This window comes from Ictalurus punctatus, chromosome 18, assembly GCF_001660625.3.
Source record: "Ictalurus punctatus breed USDA103 chromosome 18, Coco_2.0, whole genome shotgun sequence".
NCBI classification, from domain to species: Eukaryota; Metazoa; Chordata; class Actinopteri; order Siluriformes; family Ictaluridae; genus Ictalurus; species Ictalurus punctatus.
Genome location: NC_030433.2, coordinates 8,541,310 through 8,556,851, shown reverse-complemented (window position 1 = coordinate 8,556,851; position 15,542 = coordinate 8,541,310). Strand labels below are relative to the sequence as shown.

Here is a 15,542-nt window from a genome sequence, read left to right as displayed (position 1 = left end):
TGACACTAAAGCACTGCAAAGAAATAAACATCTCTACATGGTTCTCGAGCAGAACCTCCACGTGTACTCATGACCTCATTAATATTAGTAAAATCAGTTCTCAAACTGGAGAGTGGTCCATATTTACCATGTACTCTAATTTGGTTCTACCCATGGCAAATCTCTGCTTTAGCAAGCACAGGTCATCGAAAGAGCTTTAAACCCCACTGTATGGATGGCAGGTTTAAATAATGGCCAGAATAAGGACTTATAGAATCTATTTACATCAAAACCTCAAGACATTTGAACAAATAATGAATTTTAATTGCCAAGGACAGAGTTTTTATAGAGAAGCATAGCAGCAATACCCACACCAATAGAACTCCTACTGATAGAATCTCAAACAAGGACCAAGGTTATCATCGCTAACTAAAACTATCATGGAAACTAAAACTATGAGAGAAAAAATATTTTCTTTAATTGAAATAAAAATAGCTATAACGTCCACCTGCAATACGAATGAAAAGTAAGTAGAATTTCAGAGAATAACACACATTTTAAATGTTGAGTGGTCTAACTTAAAAACAGAGGCTGAACAGAGTGGATCCATCAATGTTGCTGAAGTGTAAATGACCAGCAGATGGAAGAGTACAGTGTATTTTTCACCAATGGCTAAATGAATAGGTAGAAAACGACAAAGCCAAATTTGGGATTTTTTTTTTGAGTACAGCACATTTACGTTTAATGTGAAGGCTTGTCGAGGCTTTAATGTCACTGCAGTGCTCCATTTTCTGTATTTGTTGATGATGACCTTCATTATACCTTCACATCCTCTAGTCAGAAGCTTTCAACAAGTGATATCCCATACATGCTCTGTAAGCTCTTTGCACTCGAAGCTTCATCAGATGAAACCAAGAAGATGTGAAGAAAATCCTACAGAAACAGCCGGCCTTTATTTGGGGTTAATCAGAAAAATTTCAGTGATGCCAGCTGTATGATAATTACTTTTGAACATGAGATTGAACGTGATTGGATCGTCCTGGACACAGCCACACCTCCTGATTATAAAAGGGTGTGCACACTTATGCAACCAGGTTATTGTAAGTTTTTTATTTTTCCCTAAAATGTTTGATTGTTTTGCACTTCATTTTTATACGTTGTAATTTCACATAAAAGGCAGGAAAAGTTCTGAGAAAACCTGCCATTTTAACAGGGGTGTGTAGACTTTTTATATCCACTGTATGTACCGAAGTACATTTTGTCAGCAGTCGCAACACTTGGAGGGAGTTTAAATGGAAATGAATAATGAGATGATGAGAACATCCTTCACCCCAGCACCCTTCTCTTTTTCAATGGCACAAATTTAAGAACCAGTCAGATGCATTTACGGACAGATATGTACAGTACTTTGTAAATAGACGGACTACATGAAGACAGCTAGTAACTATCGCAGTGTAAATGAAAAAGGGAAGCAGGGTGTTGTACTGTATTTGTAATGCATGATGTTTGAAGGAAATAAAAAAGAAAGTTAAAAAAAAAGAAACATCAAACCTCAGTGGAAAATGGAAGTTAAAAACAGGAATGTCATGAGTCTGTTTTTTTCCCTTCTTAATTTCTTAGAAGAGAGTGTGCTAATCATTTTCATAACTGAAATTCCTTTCCTGGGAAGGCAACGCCTGGGTTTAGTGCACTGAGCTGTTGCTCAACACTTCTTTTGACAACACACACTCTCATAATTCTCATGAATCATGGCTCCTGCTTGGTTGGAATGAAAACCTGCACCCACGCCGGCCCTTTCCAGATAAGATAACACCCCTGTTGTATATAAAGGGCCAGACGTGCTGCTCATTACAGAAATCTGATCAAAACCGAGTGACAGAGTGAGCCTGCTGAGGAAACTCTACGTTCAGAAAAATACCACAGGTAAGCCATGTTTATTTTTAAGAATATTCACCAGGGGTACCCACACTTTTTTGACTTGTGAGCTACTTTTAACATGACCAGGCAAAGAGATCTACCAACACTAAAAATTCGAAACATATTTATTTATATATATATATATATATATATATATATATATATATATATATATATATATATATATATATATATATATATATATATATATATATACACATACTGAGTATACTTCAAATGTATACACACACACAATATATGTTCATGTACCTTGCACAACTGCATGAGCCCTTATGGCACACTACAATTCGGTACATTTTTGGTCATTCCCTTTCCCTGATGACTTACACTGAATAGAATCAGCCAGGGTTGCATAGTCCGGACAGTAGCTGCTGGTAGCCAGCCTCTAGCAGGCATGCAACCGCGCCACGCCATCCGATGTCCCTCCAGAATTTCACGTATCAACAAACGTCGTTATGGTACCGTATACAGTTTTGGGTGTTTTTATTTTAAAAATTTTATGAACGCTTTAAGTGCAGTTAAGTATTTGTCATGCTGTATTTGCTAATAGACAACTGCTTGAAACCGTGGGCTGTAATATCGGTGTGATATGGTCGTATCTTCTAGTTCTAGTGAGAACTCTAGCAGCTGCATTCTGGACTAACTGGAGTTTGTTTATGTTCCTACTGGAACATCCAGACAGTAAGGCATTACAGTAATCTAATCTGGAGTTGACGAATGCATGAACTAGTATTTCTGCATCATGTAGTGACAATATGTTTCTTATTTTAGAAATATTTCTGAGATGAAAGAAAGCTATCCTAGTAATTTTATCAACATGAGCAACAAATGATAGGCTGGAGTCAATAATCACTCCAAGGTCTTTAACTGCTGTACATGATGAAACAGAAAGACCATCCAGAGTAACCATGTGATCAGAAAGATTACTTCTAGCTACACGATCCTAATAAAAGCATTTCTGTTTTATCAGAATTAAGTAGAAGGAAGTTAGTTAACATCCAATGTCTAATGTCCTTTACACAATCCTCAACTTTACTAAGCTTCTGTCTGTCCTCTGGCTTCGCTGAAACATACAAATGTGACCACAGCACTATAAAACCACAACACTTCCTCTGTTTACAGGTTTTAGATACAGAGACTGCGTAACAGCATGGCCGCTGTGTCCGACATGAAGACAGTGTGGATCGGGTTCATGGATATCGTTCCCGTCATCGGGACGGTAAAAGAGTCAGTGGAGTTGGTGTTGGCTCTGTATGAAGGGAATAAAGCCGTGATAAAGAAGAAAGAGAAGGCCCTTGAAAACACTATGGAAGTGTCATTAAAAACACATGTGAAGGTGAGTCATATATACAGTGCATCCGGAAAGTATTCACAGCGCGTCACTTTTTCCACATTTTGTTATGTTACAGCCTCATTCCAAGATGGATTAAATTCATTATTTTCCTCGAAATTCTACCAACAATACCCCATAATGACAACGTGAAAGAAGTTTGTTTGAAATCTTTGCAAATTTATTACAAATAAAAGACAAAAAAAAGCACATGTACATAAGTATTCACAGCCTTTGCCATGACACTCACAATTGAGCTCAGGTGCATCCTGTTTCCACTGATCATCCTTGAGATGTTTCTACAACTTGATTGGAGTCCACCTGTGGTAAATTCAGTTGATTGGACATGATTTGGAAAGGCACACACCTGTCTATATAAGGTCCCACAGTTAACAATGCATGTCAGAGCACAGACCAAGCCATGAAGTCCAAGGAACTGTCTGTAGACCTCCGAGACAGGACTGTGTCGAGGCACAGATCTGGGGAAGGGTACAGAAACATTTCTGCAGCACTGAAGGTCCCAATGAACACAATGGCCTCCATCATCCGTAAATGGAAGAAGTTTGGAACCAGCAGGACTCTTCCTAGAATTGGTGCCAAAGGTGCTTCAACAAAGTATTGAGCAAAAGCTGTGAATACTTATGTACATGTGCTTTTTTTTTTTTTTTTTAATAATTTTTTTTTTAATTTGCAAAGATTTCAAGCAAACTTCTTTCACGTTGTCATTATGGGGTATTGTTTGTAGAATTTTGAGGAAAATAATGAATTTAATCCATTATGGAATAAGGCTGTAACATAACAAAATGAAGCGTTGTGAATACTTTCCGGATGCACAGTAAAATATGGTATATTTATTGCATGTCACAGTACACCATCATGTCAGTTCATAGTGACACTGATTTTTTTTTTTCTTACATTATTTAGAAGTCGACTCTTCCTGATAAACCAGCAGCAGCTGCAGTAGCAACAACTGAATTTTCTGGACTCAAAAATGTGACAGGTGTGTGTTATTTCTGCTCTTCTCACTGTTCTAAATATAAATGAGATCAATTCAGTTTAGAGCTAAATCATAACAAGGAAACATTTTGGGTATTTTTTTTTTTCCTCCACAGAGGTCAGAATGGAAAATATTATTGAATATATGGGGAAAGGTTCCAAAAAGGGAACAAAACCATCTCAAGCTCATCAGGGAGAGAGAAAGAAAAGAGTGGAGGATATTAAGTGTAAAGTGTTAGCAAACAGTCATATCATCAATCCAAAGTTCAATCAGGATCTGGGGGAAAACCTGAAAAGGTCGAAAAGAGGCGAACACGTCTTCAACAACGGCATCCTTAAATTTCATTACAAAGTGCTGACTGATTTTATACATAAACATCGTATGAATCCTCTACAAGGATATGATCAGCAGGCAATGGACGAATTAGGCAGGCACCCACTTCCCCAAAGCACAGCAACAGAAATTCAGACAAACATGGTGGTTTTCTTTGATAATAATGAAGACTACGTGGATGCGAACGCAATCCCGTTTGGTCAATATTGCAGAGCGCTGCATGACGCTTTGTTAGTCGTGCTGGGCCACATAAACCCAAACGATGTGACAGACGAGGACGGAACAAGGGTGGAAACTCTCCTAAATGATATGAATAACCTTCAAATCTATGTGGACCAAGCGGCAAGACAAAAGTGGATTGACAGTAATCCGGGTGGACAGGCCCGGTTCGAAGCGGTCAGACAGCAAGTGAGCGACATGTTCAGCAGGGGTCATGTTTTTAACTGGTGTCACCGCGTTATGCGTCAAGTTGAACCTTTGTTTAACCAGAGATCATGAGATTATTTCTCGTGCTCAGGGTTGCCAGGTCTTCCTTTCATAATCCATCCCAACTACATCCTAAATCCCATAGACCTGAAACTAACTCAAAAAACTTTGGACATTGGAAAAAACACACACCAGTGTTTCCTTTCCAAACAGTTCACCGTGGTAAAATTAGCAATATTTCCAACACACCTTGAGTTTAGGGTTTTATCATCCAATTTCCTCTCCCAACCTGTGCAGAAATGCTTCTGAACATGTTTCTCTACATTACACTTTCCCTTTGTTTACCACAGCCAGTGGTTTTGTGGGGAAACATATTTGCTTTAATTCTGAAGTTTTAACTTTAAAACAACATCTTGGTTTTTAAATTTTACTTTAAAAAAAAAAACAACGGTGCTCATTTCCAACAAAAAGATTAATGCACTTAGATAAATATCTGTAAATCAAATTTAAAGCGGAGCCTAATAAAGCTGAATTTGAGTTCTTATTGAAATGAGTGAAACCCCTTCAGATGATTCAGAATGCAGCAGCACACCTTGTCTTCAACCAGTCCAAGAGAACCCATGTCACACCCCTCTTCATCTCCCTCCACTGGCTTCCTGTAGCCGCCCGTATTAAATTCAAGGCCTTGATGTTCACCTACAAAACCTTGACTGGAACAGCACCCTCCTACCTCAACTTTCTCCTGAAGGCTTACGTTCCCTCACACAATCTGCGATCGATTAGTGAGCGACGCTTAGTAGTTCCTACTCAGCATGGCTCAAGGTCCCTTTCAAGAACCTTCAAACTAACTGTTCCTCAGTGGTGGAATGAACTTCCAAGCTCAATCCGGACCGCAGAATCTCTCATCATCTTCAAAAAACATCTAAAGACCCACCTCTTCCGTGAACATCTAACCAACCCATGATAAATAAATAAATGAATAAATACATTTTTAAAAATCTGCACTTACACCTCTACTCTGCGCACTTTGCTTCTTCTCAAACTCAATTAATGGATCTTGTATGGTAACACTACTTGTATTGTTCTCTGCTTGATAATCGCTTTGCTTGTATTTTCTCATTTGTAAGTCGCTTTGGATAAAAGCGTCTGCTAAATGAATAAATGTAAAAAGTAAATGTGAAGCGTTGATCTTTTTGGCATCTCACTTCCTCCATCCCCCTCGATTCCTTCCATCTTCGTTATTACAAACACCTGATCAGGAGGATTCACGATCAAATGAAGAGACTTAATCTGCTGTAATTGAACAGAACAGGAGGATTAATGATCATCATCGGGCCATCAGGGTTTTTAATGCAGCACTTCTTCTCTAAGGACTATAAATATGTTTGAGCTTTACTGATGTGTTTGGATATTTGGGTATGAGTTTATATTACAGATCTATACATTATTATTCGACTTTATTTCAGTCTGTAGCTTATTACACAGTCATCCTTTCAGTTAATGTAAACTTTTCACTTTTCAGATGATTCATGCTGATGGATTAATTATCATATTTTACCTTGTACTCTAATTATCTGAATTTCTTTACTAACTCATTTTGTTTAGAAAATCTCAGTGTCCAATAATACAATCTACCTGGAAAGCATGCTGAGCTGTACTTAAATGCACAGTATGGAAAAGATGTTCCAGATGTATTCTCTCTTCGCTGTTATAACGTGCTCCACTCTTCTGGGAAGGCTTTCCACTAGATTTTGGGGCGTGGCCGTGGGGACTCGTGTTCATTCAGCTACAACAGCGTTAGTGAGGTTGAGATCAGGTGCTGATGTTGATGTCAGGAAGCTCCAGTTCCAGTTCATCCCAAAGGTGTTCAGTGGGGTTGAGGTCAGGGCTCTACACATGCTTCAACCGAAGCAATACGACTTGTGAGGAATTAGCCCGGGGAAGGGCGGCGTACAGACCCACAGGAGACCAAAGGGTGGTTGCAGACGGTGCTTTATTGTGGCTAGGGTGAGGTGAACGTGTGATAAATGGAAGAGTGCGGGGGTTTGTGAAGGCGTGACGGCCGGCGGAGTCGACTCGTGGCGGAGGCGGGATTCCCGAGGCGGGGCGGGGGTTTTCCCGGGCCGGCGTCCTCCGTGTGTGCGACTCTCACTATCCGGCGGTCTCGTCTGCGCTTACGACTCCTGGAGAGAGGGAGAGAGAGAGAGAAGAATTTAGCGTGAGGCGTGAGGTTACCGTCGTGATCGGAGGTTGCGAATCGCTGCAAACACGCACGGAGTCCGTTTTGACGCCACGATATTCTCTTCCGCTTCCCGGCCGGAAGCGCGCTCTTTTATCCTCCTCCGTCGTCGCCTGAGTGGTGGGACTTCCCCGTTGGATCCGCCAATCGCGGGCCGGAGTCGCGTCAGCCCCGCCCTGCCGCGGCGGTCCTTCCAGCTGGCGGAATGTTCGGCAGGAAGCTGCCCACGTCGTGCCGGTGCGGCAGTCGGAGAAGGAGCGTTTTCCCTCTGGTGTGCGCCGGATCTCTGCCCGTCGCGACAGTACCCCCCCCTCAGCTCCGAGCCTACTGCCGCTCGGTGGTGGGCCCAGAGGGCGTCTCGTCGTGAGAGCCCATCCGTGTTACCATGCTGGGCCCCTGCCCGGTGCTTAACCTGAAAAGAGAAGTCTTGTAAGGCGAGGAACCAGCGGGTTACCCGGGCGTTGGTGTCCTTCGCCTTGGCCATCCACTGCAGGGGGGCGTGGTCGGTTATGAGGATGAAGTGCCTGCCCGCCAGATAGTATCGCAGCTCCTCGATGGCCCATTTTATTGCTAGTGCCTCCCGCTCGACCGCCGCATACTTCCTCTCGGCCGGGGACAGCTTCCGGCTGATGTAGAGGACTGGGTGTTCTTCCCCGTCGAAGGTCTGGGAGAGGACGGCACCCAGCCCGGTCTCGGACGCATCAGTATGTACAGTGAACGGGAGGTCAAAGTCCGGGTTGCGGAGTATCGGCGCGCTGGTGAGGGCTTCTTTTAGGGCCTGGAAGGCCCTTTCTGCATCGGCTGTCCACCTCACCTGGTCTGGCTGGCCCTTCTTTGTAAGGTCTGAGAGGGGAGAGGCTACAGCAGAAAAGTTAGGCACGAACCTGCGATAGTAGCCCGCCAATCCCAAGAAGGCACGTACCTGTTTTTTCGACGTTGGACGTGGGTAGTCCTTCACAGCCTCGATCTTTTTTTGTTGGGGCTTCAGCATCCCCCGTCCGATGCGGTATCCCAGGTACTGGGCTTCCGTCAGCCCTAGGTGGCATTTCTTTGGGTTCGCCGTCAGGCCGGCCTCCCGGAGGGCTTTCAGGATCTCCCTGAGGTGGAACAGGTGGTCGGCCCAGGTGGAGGAGTGTATGACCACGTCGTCCAGGTAGGCCGCGGCAAACTGTCGGTGGGGTCGCAGGAGGATGTCCATTAGCCGCTGGAACGTGGCGGGCGCCCCGTGCAGCCCAAAGGGGAGAACCCGGTACTGCCAGTGGCCGGTGGCCGTGCTAAAGGCTGTCTTGGGCCTTGCCTCCGGTGCGAGCGCCACTTGCCAATAGCCTTTGGTGAGGTCCAGGGTCGATATGAATCGGGCTCTCCCCAGCCTCTCAATCAGGTCGTCCACTCTGGGGAGGGGGTAGCTGTCAAACTCCGACACCTGGTTCAGCCTCCGGAAGTCATTGCATAGCCTCATGCTCCCATCCGGCTTCGGCACGACGACGATGGGGCTGGACCAGGGGCTGCTGGACTCCTCGATGATGTGGTCCCGCAGCATGCGACTGATTTCCTCCTCGATGGCCTGGCGCCGGGCCTCGGGGACACGGTATGGCCTTTGTCTCACCACTACACCGGGAGGAGTCTTGATTTCATGCTGGACCAGCTGAGTCATTCCCGGGGCAGCCGAAAACACATCTGCAAACTGGTCGGTCAGCTCGGTAAGCTCCTGTCTTTGGGTGGGGGTGAGGTCCTCCCCGAAGCCGACCAAGGTACCCTTGCCCCGGTCCGAGTCCTGAACTGCGAACGCCGACACCACCGGGGTTGGTTCCACCCACTTTTTCAGCAGGTTTATGTGGTATAGCTTCCCGTCCTTCGGCTTACCGGGTTGCTGTAGGCGGTAGTTGACTGGGCCCCGGCGCTCGAGGACAGTGTATGGACCTTGCCACCGGGCGAGGAACTTGCAGGCGCTGCTGGGCACTAACAGGAGGACCCGGTCCCCCGGCTGGAATTCCCGGGGCTGTGCGGGGCGGTTGTATACCTTCTTCTGCTCCTCCTGCGCCGCCAGCATGTGCTCCCGGACGATGGGGCCCACCCTGTCAATCCTGGCTTGCATGTCCTGCACGTACTCGACGACGGAGCGGAACGGGGATGGTTGCTCCTCCCAGGCTTCGCGGGCTACATCCAACAATCCCCGCGGCCGCCGCCCGAACAGGAGCTCGAAGGGCGTGAAGCCCGTGGACGCCTGGGGGCACTCCCGAACGGCGAAGAGTACGTAGGGGAGGAGGAGGTCCCAGTTCCTCCCCTCCTCGTCCACCACCCGGCGCAGCATCCGCTTGAGGGTCTGATTGAACCTTTCAACAAGTCCGTCGGTTTGGGGGTGGTAGACGGACGTCCGGAGGTGCTTCACCTGTAACATACGACACAAATCCGCCATTAGCTTCGAGACAAACGGCGTACCTTGGTCGGTCAACACGTCCTTGGGGATCCCCACTCGACTGAAGAGGAGTACCAGCTCCCTGGCGATGTTTTGCGAGGTGGCCTTGCGGAGCGGCACCGCCTCAGGGTACCGAGTGGCGTAGTCGACCAGGACCAGGATGTATTCATGGCCCCGGGCCGACTTGGGTAGGGGCCCCACGAGATCCATGCCCACTCGCTCAAACGGGACACCGATGATGGGCAGGGGTATCAGGGGCGCCGGCGGGGGCCTCCGCGGGGCCGTGCGTTGGCACTGCGGGCACTGTTGACAAAAGGTCCGGACCTCCGCGTCCATCCCGGGCCACACGAAGCGGTCCCGCAGTTTCTCCAGGGTATTTCGGGCCCCCAGGTGGCCGCCGAGGGGATGGGTGTGGGCTAGGTGTAATAAGATGGCTGTCTTGGCTCGGGGCACCACCAGTAGGTCCACCTGCTCCCCGCGGCGGCAGGCCCGTTGGTACAGGAGCCCCCCTCGGACGAGGAAGTACGATGTGGGGAGCCTCAGGTCTGGGCTCTGGTCGACCCCCTCTATCACCCGTACCTGGGCCCAGCAGTGCTTCAGTCGGTCGTCCTCCTTCTGTTCCCGACCGAACTTTCCCTCCCGGTTTACCTGGGGAAAGACAGATGACAGAGGGTTAGTAGTTTGGGGGGTCTTACCTTCTGAGGTGGCCTCTCCGTCGTCCTGGGCCAGGTAGGCCGGCCGGGTTGGGATCCCCTTCCCCCGCCGCCGCGGTCTCCAGGACTCGGCTCTCGGTACCACCCGGAATCCTGGCCAGTCTCGTCCCAGGAGGAGGGGCACGGGGAGTTCGGGGATGATTCCGACCTGGAGGGGCCAGGTGCTGGCTTCGCTCCGGATCTGGACCTCAGCTGAGGGGACCTCCCGGGTGTCCCCATGGACGCATGTCACGGTAAGCGTCCCGCTTGGTCGGCGCCCCTCAGGCAGGATGGAGGGTTGGGCAAGGGTCACCGTGCTCCCGGTGTCCAGTAGGGCGGTTACCGGTCTCCCTTCGACCCACACCGTCACGGAGGGCGCCTCCGGCGGTTGCTGCTGATGGAGGGCGCAGCCTGCCAGCCATGGTTTTGTAAGCAGCCGGGCGGCTTCCCTCTCCGGCTCTGTAGGCATGGGCTCGTCTCGGGGGTGTTCACAAGTGGGCGCCCTCTGTGGGTTCCTCCAGATGCGGGGCCGGGTCTGGCGGTCAGACCGGGGGCCCTGGGCACCGAGGGGCCGATCGAGGTGCTGCTGCTCCCCGGAGTCGAGCTCCAGGGTGGCCAAGGTTCGCTCCAGGGCAGTCAGGAGTTCCTGGGGCGTAGTTGGGGCGTGGGCCCCCACGGCCTGTCTCTCTGCCCGGGGTAGCGCTCTCAGGAAACGGTCGACCGCCACCTTCTCCGCCACCTCCGAGGCGGTATGCCGATCCGGTCGGAGCCATCGTTTGGTGATCCGGAGGAGGGCGTTCATCTGGCAACGTGGTCGAGCACCTGTTCGATAAACCCAACGATGGAATTCAGTAGCGGCCCGGCCAGGGGTTCGGCCACACCACGCCAGGACTCCCTCCTTCATCGCCAGGTAGTCCGTAGCCTCCTCCGGGTCGAGGGCATAGTAGGCTGTTCGGGCCTCTCCCGTGAGCAGGGGACCAAGGGCACGGGGCCAGTCGTCACGGTCCCACCCCTCCCGGCAGGCGATACTCTCGAAGGTCTCGAAGTACGCCTCAAGGTCCTCTTCGGGGCCAAGGGGGGGTAGTAGGCGGCGGATCTCGCTGGTTGCGTCGGGGAGAGGCGTGGAGGCGGCGGGGGTCTCAGTCCTCATGGCGATCAGTGTCTGTGTGGCGACCTGAAGGCTTTCGGCGAGCTGCTGCGTCACGGCGTGCTGCTGGAGGCTGGTCTCCAGCAAGTGTTGCAGGGTGGGGTCCATTTTTTTTTTTTTTTTTTTTTTCCTCTCTCTCTCGCGGGTTTATTTATAAACTTTTTTTTTTTTTTTTTTTTTTTTCTTTGCAGTAGGCGGGTCTGTACTACGCCTGCATCCTCCACCAGTTGTGAGGAATTAGCCCGGGGAAGGGCGGCGTACAGACCCACAGGAGACCAAAGGGTGGTTGCAGACGGTGCTTTATTGTGGCTAGGGTGAGGTGAACGTGTGATAAATGGAAGAGTGCGGGGGTTTGTGAAGGCGTGACGGCCGGCGGAGTCGACTCGTGGCGGAGGCGGGATTCCCGAGGCGGGGCGGGGGTTTTCCCGGGCCGGCGTCCTCCGTGTGTGCGACTCTCACTATCCGGCGGTCTCGTCCGCGCTTACGACTCCTGGAGAGAGGGAGAGAGAGAGAGAAGAATTTAGCGTGAGGCGTGAGGTTACCGTCGTGATCGGAGGTTGCGAATCGCTGCAAACACGCACGGAGTCCGTTTTGACGCCACGATATTCTCTTCCGCTTCCCGGCCGGAAGCGCGCTCTTTTATCCTCCTCCGTCGTCGCCTGAGTGGTGGGACTTCCCCGTTGGATCCGCCAATCGCGGGCCGGAGTCGCGTCAGCCCCGCCCTGCCGCGGCGGTCCTTCCAGCTGGCGGAATGTTCGGCAGGAAGCTGCCCACGTCGTGCCGGTGCGGCAGTCGGAGAAGGAGCGTTTTCCCTCTGGTGTGCGCCGGATCTCTGCCCGTCGCGACAGACTTTTAGTCAAAAATATAAATAAATATAAATAGCGACATAGAAATAACACAGAATTCTCAATATAGATTATTCAAGATATTGAACATTATTTCTTGTTTTTCACTGAAAATGAAAAAAATTACTAACTAATTTTGTTTAGCAAATTTCACTGTGAAAAAGTCATGTAGAAATCAATGGATATTTTACAACAAATTAGATTAATAAAATGTGAAATTGATTAATAAACACCATAAATATTGTATAGAAACAGCCCAGAGTTCAGCACAGCGTATGAAAGTTTTGTGCCTACGTGCTGTGGAGTATGATGGACCAAATGTGCAGAAATTAAAAATAGATAGATAGATAGATACAAGGGTGTAGGTTTGGTCTCAATATTGGTAGGGACACCCAACCACCCCGGATAAAAAGGACTGTTTAATGTTGACAACCAAATGGTTTATTAAAATATAACATCTATATTTACATTAAGATCTGTATTTAAATTTAAATACAAATTATACAAAGCAACAGATCAAAGACTAAAAGAAAGTAAACTATGAAATTACTTGTTAACTTTGGATCCCATTTATTTTTGAGGGAAATGTTAATTTTGAATGAACAGGATCTTATGTTGTTTTGATGCAAGATTTTTTTCAAAACAACCCCACGACCAATATATGTTGACTTTCAAAAGGTTATACTGTATATTTGCTGAACATCCTAAAGACTGACTTTAATGCTGATGCCTACAATTCCAAAATATAATTCATAATCAGGACCTCACCTGAAACCCTGAAGACGCAGCTGTTTCATCCTGCTCTACTTCAGCCTGCTGCTGCGTTTCCTGCATACAAACTCATTCATCAAATGATGACATTTTCATGGGATTTCTAGACTAAAATTCAACTCAACATAATTTCATATGTGCACCTATTTTATGTTCCAGCTAGCAACCTGCTAGCCTGCAGATGACAGAAGCCAGGGTTAGCTTGCTAGTTAACGCTAGCTAACATGGTTAACGAACATCAGGTGGCATTACTTTCCGCAGTGCAAGGCCGGTGACGTTTGGTCGCCAACAGGTTTTCATTTTAAATCAATGTGGCTGCTGGACAGTTAGTTTACTATTACTTACTCTTTGGGTGGGGGAAAAAAGCTCCTGATGTCTCATCGTTTTTTCGGTGGCATGATATCTACAAAGTACAAAATGTGTTGGCACAGGAAAAATACTTTATGTATGCTGTGCCGTGCAGGCAATAGAGCAAAAGGAGTAAAGTCATCTGAAAGACTACATTTTTCACCCATGCTTGAGGTATGGGCTGACAGCCTTGATAACTCAGTTAGCATTGTCAGCCGATCAGCCCTCGCCTGCGTGTCTGTACTCTACACTGGCAGCTTGATATTTGCACGTAAGGTGAGCCTTTAGATAGCCCCGCCCCCATCCCTTTCAGCCAATCAAATGCTAGCATGCCTAAATCCTGGAGCTTCTGGGAGAGTATGCTGTGGAATTGACATGACTTCACTCCAAAGATAATACGAATGAGTTCGCGCAAATATTGGTAGGGACAATTCTGCCCTCCCAAAATATTGATAGGGATATGTCCCTACCATCCATATGCAAATCTCCGCCCTTGGCTATAAGGCTACTAGGAGCTGGATTGTTCTTTCATGTACACCAAACAACTTTGCAGTGTTTGCGACAGTTTGACGCAGTGAGAGATAAGTTATGTGAAGTGAATAAGATGGACGTTCAACCGTAGCACCCTCTGACTCGCACAGATCCTGAATATGCAGGGCAATATTTTGCAGAGAGCCGAACAATTCAGGCTGAACTTCAACATGCATACGGGCATACAGCTGTCCTAAAACATCAGTAAGCACCTCTACTCTAAATAACACAGTCATTTGATGCATGGCTCTCCACTTCGTTTGCTAAGTTGTGTCCGCCGTAGTTTATACGAGAACTACGACCCGATGTCACTCCAAAACAAACGAAGACTAATCGAGCGTAAACTTCAATCTACAATGAACCGATGGTAAGACCACCCACCTACTTATCATACAAGATACAGAAATGTAAGAATAAATGCAAAAAGATTTAAAAAAAAAAAAAGTTTAAATAAATATAAAAATAAATGAACGCATGAATATAAATAATAAATATAAAAGAAATGGAAAAATACATAAAAGTTAAAAAGAATTAATAAAATAAATTAATAAAATAAACACAAAAAATAATAAACGAAGGAAAAAAGGCATGCTAAAATAAATTAAAATTCTTTATATTTGTTTTATCAAGTCATTTATTCCTTTATTTATTTTCCTATTATTACATTTACTTATCTATCGATCTATGATAGATAGATAAGTAAATGTAATAATAGGAAAATAAATAAGGGCGTAGATTTGCATATGGACAGTTGTTGGCATGCTCTACAGCCGTTTTCATGAACAAATGTATAGTGATCGCAAACTTTTGGCCATGACTGTATACTGTACTATATACACCGTGTACCGTAGTTGATAATGATAATGAGTCTTGAGTTCAAATCCAACGCTTGTAAATATTGAATAAACATGAAAGGAGAAATGATTAAAACACGTTACATCATAACTAAAACAATACAACCATTATTTACATTCAGTGATGGCAGTCTGGTCTGTGTAGCGTCTGGTCCAAAAGCCTGACCAAAAAACATTGAAAAGTACCTCATAAATCTTATATATAAAAACAGCTTCAATGGAAGCAATAAGACTTTGAGTCACAAATTTTCCTAAATAGAAATAGTGGCCTTGGAATGGTGAAAAATTGTAACTATATCTAGACTATTCAAGATATCGAAAATTTCCACAAACTTCTGGAGCGCATCGTAGAGCCCTGTCATCGTAGCTCCGCCCCTTTCTCTACATTCTGTAATTTGGCATGAAAAAAATGTTCAGCAGTTTGAACCTGAACCAGCCCGAGTTCTGTTACACTTTATGTAAAGATGAAGAACAGTTTATGAAATTAAATAAATAAATAAAAACTCTGACAGGATATTTAGAGATTTAGGCTGGACAGAGAAGTTTGTGTTTATGTCACTCTGGATAAGAATTTCTCCCTGATGCTGAAGTTAATATAAATTCCAGATCGTTCTGATTACACTGTTCTGCATTTGTGAAAAATAAAACTACATTAAAAGATTTTAAAATCGCAAAAGATTCAAGTCTGCTTTTTAA

General features: G+C 46.4%; 1 protein-coding gene across 2 annotated transcripts; it reads left to right on the top strand.

Moving 5' to 3' along the window:
• Positions 1–1,697: 1,697 nt before the first annotated feature.
• Positions 1,698–6,184, top strand: LOC108278447 (uncharacterized). Of its 2 annotated transcripts, XM_017491834.3 has the most exons (4): positions 1,698–1,902; positions 3,040–3,253; positions 4,172–4,247; positions 4,360–6,184. In XM_017491834.3, exons 2-4 carry the CDS (start codon positions 3,068–3,070, stop codon positions 5,073–5,075), a joined length of 978 nt encoding a protein of 325 aa, XP_017347323.1. In that variant the 5' UTR covers positions 1,698–1,902; positions 3,040–3,067; the 3' UTR covers positions 5,076–6,184. The 2 variants fall into 2 exon arrangements, with proteins under 2 accessions (XP_017347323.1, XP_047017682.1); XM_047161726.2 differs by lacking the exon at positions 1,698–1,902 and having other exon boundaries at positions 2,846–3,253.
• The last annotated feature ends 9,358 nt before the right edge of the window (positions 6,185–15,542 follow it).